The sequence below is a fragment of the Triticum urartu genome, chromosome 5 (assembly GCF_003073215.2).
Source record: "Triticum urartu cultivar G1812 chromosome 5, Tu2.1, whole genome shotgun sequence".
NCBI classification, from domain to species: Eukaryota; Viridiplantae; Streptophyta; class Magnoliopsida; order Poales; family Poaceae; genus Triticum; species Triticum urartu.
Genome location: NC_053026.1, coordinates 634,811,313 through 634,821,958, shown reverse-complemented (window position 1 = coordinate 634,821,958; position 10,646 = coordinate 634,811,313). Strand labels below are relative to the sequence as shown.

At 42.8% G+C, this 10,646-nt stretch overlaps 2 protein-coding genes across 6 annotated transcripts; one reads left to right on the top strand and one right to left on the bottom strand.

Moving 5' to 3' along the window:
• Positions 1-838: 838 nt before the first annotated feature.
• Positions 839-7,376, top strand: LOC125511437 (alpha-L-fucosidase 2-like). Its single transcript, XM_048676809.1, has 10 exons — positions 839-1,632; positions 1,943-2,088; positions 2,261-3,129; positions 3,867-3,999; positions 4,329-4,487; positions 4,700-4,924; positions 5,013-5,114; positions 5,250-5,385; positions 5,472-5,667; positions 5,757-7,376. Exons 1-10 carry the CDS (start codon positions 1,416-1,418, stop codon positions 6,067-6,069), a joined length of 2,496 nt encoding a protein of 831 aa, XP_048532766.1. The 5' UTR covers positions 839-1,415; the 3' UTR covers positions 6,070-7,376.
• LOC125511438 (MADS-box transcription factor 51-like) lies at positions 2,256-9,788 on the bottom strand. Of its 5 annotated transcripts, XM_048676815.1 has the most exons (6): positions 9,454-9,788; positions 9,118-9,199; positions 8,609-8,658; positions 8,426-8,522; positions 7,831-7,912; positions 7,510-7,755 (listed from the first exon to the last, which is right to left on the bottom strand). In XM_048676815.1, the coding sequence occupies exons 1-5, from the start codon at positions 9,753-9,755 to the stop codon at positions 7,880-7,882; spliced, it is 564 nt and encodes a 187-aa protein (XP_048532772.1). In that variant the 5' UTR covers positions 9,756-9,788; the 3' UTR covers positions 7,510-7,755; positions 7,831-7,879. The 5 variants fall into 5 exon arrangements, with proteins under 5 accessions (XP_048532771.1, XP_048532767.1, XP_048532769.1 ...); XM_048676814.1 differs by lacking the exons at positions 7,510-7,755; positions 7,831-7,912 and adding an exon at positions 2,256-2,476; XM_048676810.1 differs by lacking the exon at positions 7,831-7,912 and having other exon boundaries at positions 7,199-7,525; positions 9,454-9,785.
• Positions 9,789-10,646: the final 858 nt, after the last annotated feature.

Below are 10,646 nucleotides of genomic sequence, written 5' to 3'. Positions count from 1 at the left end.
AAAGGACTAAGTTGCTTACATTTGTGATCACTTGAATGGATGCGAGCCTTCAAATCTTGACAAATTTTGGGCAAAATATGTGATGAGCTCGAGGTATAGAGGGAAAGAACAGAGAGGAGAGGGGAAAGGGGGGAAACAGAGCTCGCTCGCTCGCGGGTGGACGAAGGGTTTATATAGGACGACCTTTAGTACCGGTTCGTACCACCAACCAGTACTAAAGGTGCTGGAGGGGCCCCAGACTGTCAACATCCTGCCACCACTCTCTTTAGTACCGGTTCGTGGCACGAACCGGTGCCAAAGGTTCGGCACGAACCGGTACTAATGAGAGCGGCCCGCCTAGCCGCTGGAACCGGCACTAATGGTCACATTAGTGCCGGCTCAAATACGAACCGAAACTAATGAGTTGAACATTTGATATTTTTCTACCAGTGGCATGCCAAGGAGCAAGATGGAAAAGAGGTAGGCAAGACACAACTGACGTGCACACACATGGCACAGTTCCTAGCGCGGCTCGGCAAAAATCACAAAACACGACGTGCGGAGGCTGGAGGTGGAGGATGAACACACGTGTATGTGCTCTTTTCTTAAGCTTTTAACTAGTGGTGCGAGGAACAACTCACCTTTTAAGTTGGTCTTACACATCCTTCACAAGTGTGGTGGGACTAAACTTTTTACACACCTTGTCATGCATGAATGGGCCCTATGGGACTAAGATTTACTATGAACTAGATGATACCCCACACGTTGTTGCGGGATTATTTGCAATACATTTTGATGATACGTGATTTCTATAGAACGTGAATAGTGATACTACGAAAATTAAAATTGCAAATCCATATGCTTTATTGTGTTTGATTAATGTATTGTAAAATATCTAATATATGTTTGCATGTTGAGGTGGACATTTTCATGTGCATGAATGCATGTTGTGGTGGGCCTTTTGCCATGCATGTTGCTTGATGATGTGGCATGCTTGCATGTTGAGAGAAATATGTTAGTGGGGGCTAGCTATTTAGATATAGAAGATTATTGGCAATATTCTGAAATATTAAACGGGCTAGGCCTAATAATTTTGACGTATCCTTTCAATACAAATTTTATATATCTGATTGAAGACAGAAACACTCATGTATTTTTTTTTTAATTTTAGGCTCATGTATTTTCAGATATAAACACTCATGTATTTTTTTTTTCTTTTTAGCGGAAGAAAACAATTGCAGTAAAATGAAGCAGATATTTGGCTTGCAAAAGGCCAACACGGAGGCGGAGGCCGGCCTGCATGCACGCCGGCTTGTTGTTGTCCTCTCCCTTGGCGCCAAACAACCAAGAGAATAGAATAGAATGGAAGCTCCCTCCGAGCAGAGCACCAAACCATTTCTATCTTCCGATCCTCCAGCACTCATCTTCTACTGCCCATGGCCATGGACGGTCCCGACGGCTGGGTCTGGGTGCGCCGGCCGGCGGAGGAGGAATCGTGGCGTCCATGGACGGCTGAGGAGGAGGAGGAGCGGCCACTCAAGGTGGTGTTCTCGTCGCCGGCCGAGTACTTCACGGACGCGGCGCCGATCGGCAACGGCAGCCTCGGCGCCATGGTTTGGGGCGGGGTCTCCTCCGACAAGCTCCAGCTTAACCGTCCGTGATTCTCTAACCCACCTGCTTCATGAAACTGAGTTCAGAATTGTAGATCAAGGGTGTCTTGTTTTCTCAAGATAGCAAACTGAGTGTGAAATGCATGAATTAGATTTACCTTTGGTATATTGCCCCCGCCCCCGCCTGGACGCCCGCCAGGTGTTCGACAAAATGCACCGAGTGCTGTGCGGTGTGCAGTGTCCTCGCATAACCCCCTCGCCTTAACATCGTAAAGTTCAGTTCGGCTATGCCATGATTTGATGTTTTAAAGATGGCGGACAGAAATGATGTGCTCCAATCTTTCTCCTGCCAGATGATACACTATGGACCGGCGTGCCAGGGAACTACACCGACCCAAAGGGGCCGGGTGTACTTGCAGAGGTGAGGCAATTGGTCGACCAAGGAAGGTTCGCCGACGCCACGGCTTCAGCCAAGGGCCTTTTTGGTGGACAGTCTGAGGTATGTTGCATTCAGTTTTGCCTTTTTAAATATGTATACAATTCTTTGCTTGCTAAATACAGTATTCCAATGCATCTGAACTACTGTATGAAACTGATGATATTGCTCATGATACATACTCAGATAGTCAGATTTATACTTCTTTATTGATGCATTGATTCTTTTTCTGAAGGTATACCAACCTCTTGGTGACTTAAATATCGAGTTCAGCACCTCGGATGAGGTGTATGATTCTTACAAAAGAGAGCTTGATCTACATACGGCGACTGCTCTGGTCACATATGTCATCGGGGGAGTGCAGTACACAAGGGAGCACTTCTGCTCGAATCCACATCAAGTCATCGTCACCAGGTTCTCAGCAAGCACACCAGGCCATGTCTCCTGCACACTGTCCTTAAGCAGTCAGTTAAACCGCAGCGTCACTGTAACCAATGAAAACGGGATGATCATGGAAGGCATATGTCCAGGTCAGAGGCCTGCAATGAGAGAAAACGGTGGCGATAATGCAACTGGCATTAGGTTTACAGCTGCTCTGGGTTTGCAGATGGGTGGGAGCGCGGCAAAAGTTATAGTGCAGAATGACCAAAAGTTGAAGCTTGACAGTGCAGATTGGGTTGTTTTCATAGTTGCAGCAGCATCCTCATTCGACGGGCCACTTGTTAATCCTGCAGACTCTAAACTAGACCCCACGTCTCTAGCTCTCAGTACGCTGAATTACAGCAGGAACCTCACATTTGATCAGCTTAAAGCAGCCCATTTGGATGATTATCAGAGCCTTTTTAACCGTGTGACGTTGCAACTTTCACGAGGATTGAATGACGCATGCTCTTCGGTGATTCAGAAAGATAGACCAGAAGAAGTTGCTGAAGACATCAGAACATCAGCAGATAGAGTGAAGAGTTTCAGTACTGATGAGGATCCTTCTCTGGTTGAACTCTTATTTCAGTATGGTCGCTATCTCCTCATTTCCTGTTCTCGGCCTGGAACTCAGGTTTCTAATCTGCAAGGAATCTGGAGCCAAGATATTGCACCTGAGTGGGAGTAAGAGCTTTCTTCTCTAGATATAATTATTATTCTTTTGCCTCATACTTCCATTTTTTGATCTCAGTTTTCTAATCATTTTCAGTTGGTTATATGCTAAGTAAGAAGTATTAATGTAGTCCCTGCAGGGTGCGTACTGCGTACTATATGAATGTAGTATTGTATTGTTGGAAGTACTTACTCAAATTTAGATGTAATTTTGATATATCATGTAGTAGTACACAATCTCTAGGTCTAATTAGTACAGTTTATCTCTATATATGGATTACAAATATCTGCAGCAACAGGCTGGTTACTGACTTTACAAGTGGCACTGTAGTATTGTATTGTTGGTAGTACTTACTCGAATTTATGATGTTATTTCCATGAATCCTGTAGTGCACAATCTCTAGATATAATTATTACAGTTTGATCTCTATATATGGATTCTTTTCAAAAAAAATCTCTATATATGTATTTAAAATATTTGAAGTAACTAGCTGGTTATTGACTTACAAGTGGTACTGTAGTATTTATAATTTTATATGCTGTTTTGGCCTGTTTTTTATTGATTTAGCTAGTACTCACCTCATATACGTAACTGTGTGTACTACATGTATAAATAAAAGTAAATAACATTTGGACGCTTTCTTTATTTGATAGATCAATTTCAATTTGGGACTACTCAAGTTCATCTTTAATTTCAAGGTTCCATATTAGCTCAATATGTTGAACACTTTGCCTGCTTTTATTTTCAGTGCAGCTCCTCATCTGAACATAAATCTACAGATGAATTACTGGCCAGCACTTCCTTGCAACCTTAGCGAATGCCAAGAACCATTGTTTGATTTTCTAGGATCACTTGCGGTTAACGGGATTAAAACAGCAAAAGTAAGTTCTGGCTCTGATTACCCAGGATTGGAGCTGATGAAACATTTTAACATATTGACAGTTATTGCAACTTGTGCCTCAGTCATGAAAGGAAAGAGAAGTGACTGTGCACAAAGTGTTAAGTTAGTCTAGATGTATATGTCATACTGCAATATCTTCATGTTATTCTTTTCTTGGTACTTTGGACCATGCTGCAGTAAAATCTGGTAGTACAGTTCCGTTCAAACAATCAGTACCATTTATTCCATTTCGTAGAAATATTGAAGTTAAATTTCAGAAGCCTGTTTCCTTTGGCTTACTTACTGCGGGGAACTATGTGACTGTGGCAGGTCAATTACCAAGCAGGTGGATGGGTAACACATCATGTGTCGGATATATGGGCAAAATCATCGGCGTTCCTTAAGAATCCAAAGCATGCTGTGTGGCCCATGGGAGGAGCCTGGCTTTGCACACACCTATGGGAGCACTACCAGTTTTCAATGGACAAAGTAGGCACCAAATCGTTGTACTACTCTCTTATTTTAGTTCACTCTCCAGTGATGTTACTGTGCCCCAAACTTTAAGAAAAACAGATCCGAGTATTTGCAATCCTTGTCAGACATAAAAAATTAGAACAATAATCCTCAAACTACTTAGGAAAAATAGTTATTTGGTGGTTCGAAGGTGTGAAATATTTACTGTCTTGTAAGATATTTTTCAGGACTTTTTGGAAAACACAGCATATCCACTGCTGGAAGGCTGTGCCAACTTTTTGGTCGACTGGTTGATTGAAGGACCTGGAGGTTATCTGGAAACCAATCCCTCAACTTCTCCGGAGCATGCTTTCATAGCTCCTGATGGTAAACCAGCAAGCGTGAGTTACTCGACAACAATGGACATCTCAATCATCCGGGAGGTTTTCCTTGCAGTCCTTGCATCTGCGGAGGTAATTAAGCGACAATCACTTATGGTAACTAATTTGAGCACCTTGGGGTAATGACACATGTATGTACTGTAACCGGTCAATTATGTAGCTTTTGGGAAAAGCTGATATTGATTTGGTTGAGAGAATCAAGAAAGCGCTCCCAAGACTTCCTCCCATACAAATTGCAAGAGATCGTACTGTCATGGAGTGGGTAGGTGCTCAAAATACTAAGCTGCCTCCCCCCCCCACCCCCCCCCCGCCCCGACCCCCCCCCCCCCCCCCCCCCACCCTCTTTTGTAACGTATTATGTGTTGTAGAATGATTTGTGTCATACATGTTAATGCAGGCACTAGATTTTAAGGACCCAGAAGTCCAACATAGGCACCTGTCGCATCACTTTGGACTTTACCCTGGACATACTATAGCCATGGATAATGACCCTGATGTTTGTGAAGCTGTTGCCAATAGCCTTTACAAAAGAGGTTAGCTCAACTCAAAAGCTGGACATATTGGACTACTATTTGACACATTTTATCTAATTTATCTCATCTCTCCCTCTTGCTGACAGGTGAAGATGGCCCCGGATGGTCAACTACATGGAAAATGGCTTTGTGGGCGCGTCTTCTGAACAGTGAAAATGCATACAGAATGGTTTTAAAGCTGATCACCTTGGTTCCTCCCGGTGGTAAGGTTGAGTTTGAAGGAGGACTCTATACCAATCTGTGGACAGCACACCCGCCATTCCAAATAGACGCAAACTTCGGGTACATCGACCTCCCAACTCCTCACCATGGCATCTGAGTCTTCAGAAACTAAAGAAGCATTTCTGATCCCGCTCTTTCTGTTCTGACAGATTTGCAGCTGCCCTTGCTGAGATGTTGATCCAGAGCACACAGAGTGACCTTTATTTGCTCCCCGCTCTGCCGAGAGATAGGTGGCCCACGGGCAGCGTCAAAGGGCTGAAGGCCCGCGGTGATGTGACCGTCGACATCCGCTGGAAGGAAGGGGAGCTTCATGAAGCAGTGCTATGGTCGTCAAATGATCGAAATACAGTCGCAAGGCTGCATTATGGCAAAGAGGTTGCTGCTGTGACATTTCGTCGCGGTATTGTTTACAGGTTTTGTAGCGGATTGCGATGTCTGGAGACATGGCCACTCTGCAAATGACTGTCCCGTGCCGTGCACTTGAAAATGCTTGAATTAGTCATTTTTTCATTTTTCACTATTGGACACAATGGTACATCAAGGGACACAGTTACTGCCAGTTTGACTGGGGAGTGTGAGGACCAATTTATCTTAGCATTTTGTGACAAAAATGCTACTCATATATTGGAAATATGCTACTGCTCCTTCTTCAGCTTTTATTTACATTCTTTCATGGAGCATGGATAAAATTAGTTGAAGATTGTTAGGACGTGCTATATCACACCACAAAGAGCTGTAATGAGAAAATAAAATGGGGTAGTTCCTTACATGATAGTGAATAAAAAAATTCTTCTATTTCAAGGTTTGAATAATAATTTCAAGATTTCAGGGAAATATTTGAGACTCAAGTTTTCACAACTCGAAGCACCCAAATCTGGGTCAAGGGGACTTGAGCTCGGATCCGACGGTCCATTAGTAAAAGTGTGGGCGTGTTAGCACGAGTGTTTCTTTCTTTATTTTCTTTTCTTTTTTTCCATGGCCTGGTCACATTCCTGTAACTTGTAAAATTACCCTCTTCTTATATGCAAAAGAAGAGCTTCTTCTGCTAGTTCCAGTCAAAATATCACACCCTTGTTCCTTGATTTGCACCCTAGGCTCTCTACCATAGTTGAGAACAATCTATGATACGTACGCTGCGATCCTTGTTGGCCAGCAATCTTGACTTTGCAGGCAACACACGCACGAACCACCGAACCGACGACGAATCGCTCAATACAGCAACATGTTCTGCTTATCCTGCTTCTTTTGCGTCATGCCTCATATAAACAAGCGACACAGAAATCCCAAATCAGCAATGTGGAATGGAATAAAAAACCAGCCTAAGAGGGTAACAACATCTACGTCAGGTTATCCTATATATATACCTAAATAGTTGATCCACATTAACTCTAATTCTCTCAACATGCAGCCCTCCACCCTCCACATCACCAAATGTCCACAACAGCATCCACTAACACCATTGTGTATCACATGCATACCCCAATTTAATTGTTTTTTTTTGCGGAAACCTCAATTTAATTGTTGCAACTCCAATGGTCCAACGTACATGCATACTCTTTGTTCACACATAATTAATTTTGAAAATAATAGCTTTCGATTTAAGTCATTTTGTTCATGCATAAATATAATACATCCAAAAATAATCTTTTAATTTCCCGCAGCAACGTGCGGGGTAATCATGACCTAGTTTATATAAAGTGCACATCCACGTAAACTTATTTTTCACGCAGCTGCGTATGACACTAGCAGCAGTGAAGACTGGCAACAGACTGATAGGAAAAGCACAAGGCAAGGCAGCAGTGTGGCATCAGCAAATACATGCATTACACATATAGACTACTCAGCTCCTTCCTTCCTCTTGTTCCCTAGGACTGATGGAGTTCCCGCCCCTCGCGCCTCTGTTTCGTTGCGCCAACATCTGCACTCCAGCGACAGCAAACCAAAGCTTGTTATCAAGTCTTTGTGCATGGATTCAGAGGATACAGTAGTATCCTGTCCTGCTTTGCACAGCAAAAAGCCTTGTGAATAGCCTTTCTATTGATTGAACTCTCATGCCAAGTTCTCTTCCAAAACTTAATTTCCTGTTTGCATGTAACTGACAGGATCCATTCTGATGTCTCCATTTTGTCTGTCATTGCAGTACTAAGCCTGCAATGCAAACAGGTTTTACTATTGCTATGGAATGGGCTACACAATTCTCAGAAAAATGACAATGCGACCCACTTGTCGCCGAGTCTTGTGTAGCCAGAACATCTGTTGACTTCGGCTATCTTCACATCACTGGATAGTTCATCGAAGTGTAGTTCTACACAATCAAGGATTATACTTTGTACCAGAGTAGCACATCTAGCTTAATGCTGAATTTAGAAAATGTACTAGCCGTTGTGAAATATCAAAGACAGCTACATGCACTGTGAAGTAGCCAATGAGTTTTTCATCCTATCTATTTTACCTATCATTTACCAAGATATAGGAACTAACACATTCAGGACCATTATCTCAAGAGTCAAGATGTAACTACATCAATGAACTATCTCTAGTGCTTAAGAATAGCCAATCGAAATGAAAAATACTTACCTTACACCATTAGGTAGGAGATTTTTTTGTTAAGGAACCAGTGATTGCTTATGTCTAGTTAGATCATCGAGAGCGAACTAAGATCATGCTAAAGCCATGAGCTGTTGAATTAGTTGAAATGGCCGAAAACAGAGCCATTTTCCTGATGGCTCAAGGGTGCAACAGGATTACAGGAACCAGAAACTTGATTCTTGGCTACAAAAAGTCGATTAGAAATATCAACAGAGCCATTTAGGTGTACCTTCTTGGATTTTGTATTCTCCAAAGCATCAGTGAGTAGTTTCTCCAGTTTCTCTAGCTCATTAGCATCTGAGTCATCCGCATTGTTTTGAAGAGACCTTCAAGATTGCATATAATCAGCATTGGGCTAAACAGAGTAAATAACATACTAGTAGAAGGTACTGTGAAAGGCCTCGAGGGCTACCAGGAAGCAATCTCCTTAAGTCTTGACTGTATATTGGAAGGATCTTTATCCTGGTTCAGTACCAACATATCATGTCAGAGATATTTGGATATATATAGGCAATCTCGCTTAGAAAGAGTACATAAATAATTATAAAATTTTGGCTATCCTAGATACTGAATGCTGCAGTTACGACCTAGACCTGGATTATAGAAAATAAAGATGACTTGTTCAGATAAGCTAGTAGCTACACTAAAAAATATCATATTTGCATTCATTTTGCTGGTCATCTTGGTGCATAGTCAACATAATCCATGAGACACTTCATCATGCGTTGCGTAGTGCATTTCCATAGTAAATTCATATATATATATATATATATATATATATATATATATATATAGAGAGAGAGAGAGAGAGAGAGAGAGAGAGACCGATTAAATCCACAGTATTATACTTGGCAGCTAAATGTTCCACTCCTAAACTAGCTCTAAGCTATGCACTAAGAAAAGCTAGAGAGATTAATTTACATTGTTGGTACTTGCACCGCCTTCATTCAGGTTCTTTCCGGCTCCTCCAAATGCCTGATAGCGGTCGTATGTATCTTCTATGCTGAAAACAAATGGATACCGTTAACGTTTGGAAACTGTACGTTCAAAGCTTTAGGCAGGCTTGGCTGGCAATTTCAAACACAGTTCTATCAAGGTACAGTGAGAAAATAATACTCCCTTCGATCCATATTAATTGCCGCTGGTTTAGTACCGATATAGCAACAAATTTGTTATAGGCAATTGTCTATATATATAACGATTATTGGAGCGGATATATATAGGTAAATAAATACACAAAGCACACCCTGCATATACCTGGAGGAGGCGTACTCGTAGAGCCTGCCGGCGGGGGAGAAGACGAGCAGCGCGACCTCGGCGTCGCAGAGGAGGCCGAGCTCGAAGGCCTTCTTGAAGAGGCCCGAGCGGCGCTTGGAGAAGCGCACCTGCCGGCTCGTCCGGTCCTCGATCCGCCGCAGCTCGACCGGCCCGCGCCGCGCCATCGCTCGCCTCCTCCTCCGGTTGCCGCTCGCTCGCTGGCGTACGTCTCTCGATGATTGGAGTGGATGGTGAGGGGAGCGGGCGAATATGAGAGAGAGGGACGGGACGGGGTCCTCCATGAGGTTGACGAACCACCAAACCAAGCTGCATGCATGTCCAGAAATATCTGCCGAAAGTGGTTAAATTACGTCAGGATAAGGATGCCGTTCAGGGCAGACTGCATGTCCCATGGCGCGATCGGATCTGAAACGGCCCCACGCCCTCCTTGCTGCATCTCTCGTGTCACCGTCACGTGCCAAGCCAGAAAATTCTAGGACTTTGCTCCGCTTCCTTTTTGATTTTTGTTGATTTTCGGTAACCCCGACCGATGACGCGAAAATTTTAATAAAAACAACATAAATCGATACTTTCACAAAACCACTTCCTGCATTAACTCAATCAATTCTTAGCTAAATCAAAACTTTTTTTACCTTTCCCTATCCATGCTCTCATCAAATTAAATATTACCAAAATTGATGTAAGATATATGTCCGACAAGATTGATGTTGCACGGGCAATTAGCTAGTGAGTTTGACAGCTCTATTATACCTACCACACGCACAAAGGATCTCTTCCATTCTTTTGAAGATTCCAAACACAAAGGACAACACCAGCCACACCCATGCATTTTCATGGGGCGTCTTCCCTCTCCCTCCTCAAATTATATGAAGTCAGTAAATGCTTCTCTAACTTTATGTTTAATCTTTTTGTTTCGCAAACCATTAGTCCAACCGACGACCCGGTTTCACCGTTGCTTCCATCGATCGGAAAAGAAACTATGTCCGTTTCTGGGAAGACATGCATCATGATGTCAAGGAAAATTACATGTTTCATCTAGCAAATCACAAATTATGTTTCTCTATGGGCTCGACACCATAAGAACATAGAGGAAAATAGTTTATGTTTTTTAAATGATTTATCTCACAACCATCGTATTCCTGGAAAAAGGAAAAGGGCATTGCTAGGGATCA

Coding starts and splice junctions, on each gene's coding strand:
- LOC125511437 (XM_048676809.1), top strand. CDS start 1,416: ATGGCCATGGACGGTCCCGACGGCTGGGTCTGGGTGCGCCGGCCGGCG. Junction 4,488..4,699: donor ACCAGTTTTCAATGGACAAA/GTAGGCACCAAA, acceptor GATATTTTTCAG/GACTTTTTGGAAAACACAGC. Junction 4,925..5,012: donor CAGTCCTTGCATCTGCGGAG/GTAATTAAGCGA, acceptor TCAATTATGTAG/CTTTTGGGAAAAGCTGATAT.
- LOC125511438 (XM_048676810.1), bottom strand. CDS start 9,755: ATGGAGGACCCCGTCCCGTCCCTCTCTCTCATATTCGCCCGCTCCCCT. Junction 8,659..9,117: donor GCGGTGCAAGTACCAACAAT/GTAAATTAATCT, acceptor GTACTGAACCAG/GATAAAGATCCTTCCAATAT. Junction 8,523..8,608: donor CTTAAGGAGATTGCTTCCTG/GTAGCCCTCGAG, acceptor GCAATCTTGAAG/GTCTCTTCAAAACAATGCGG.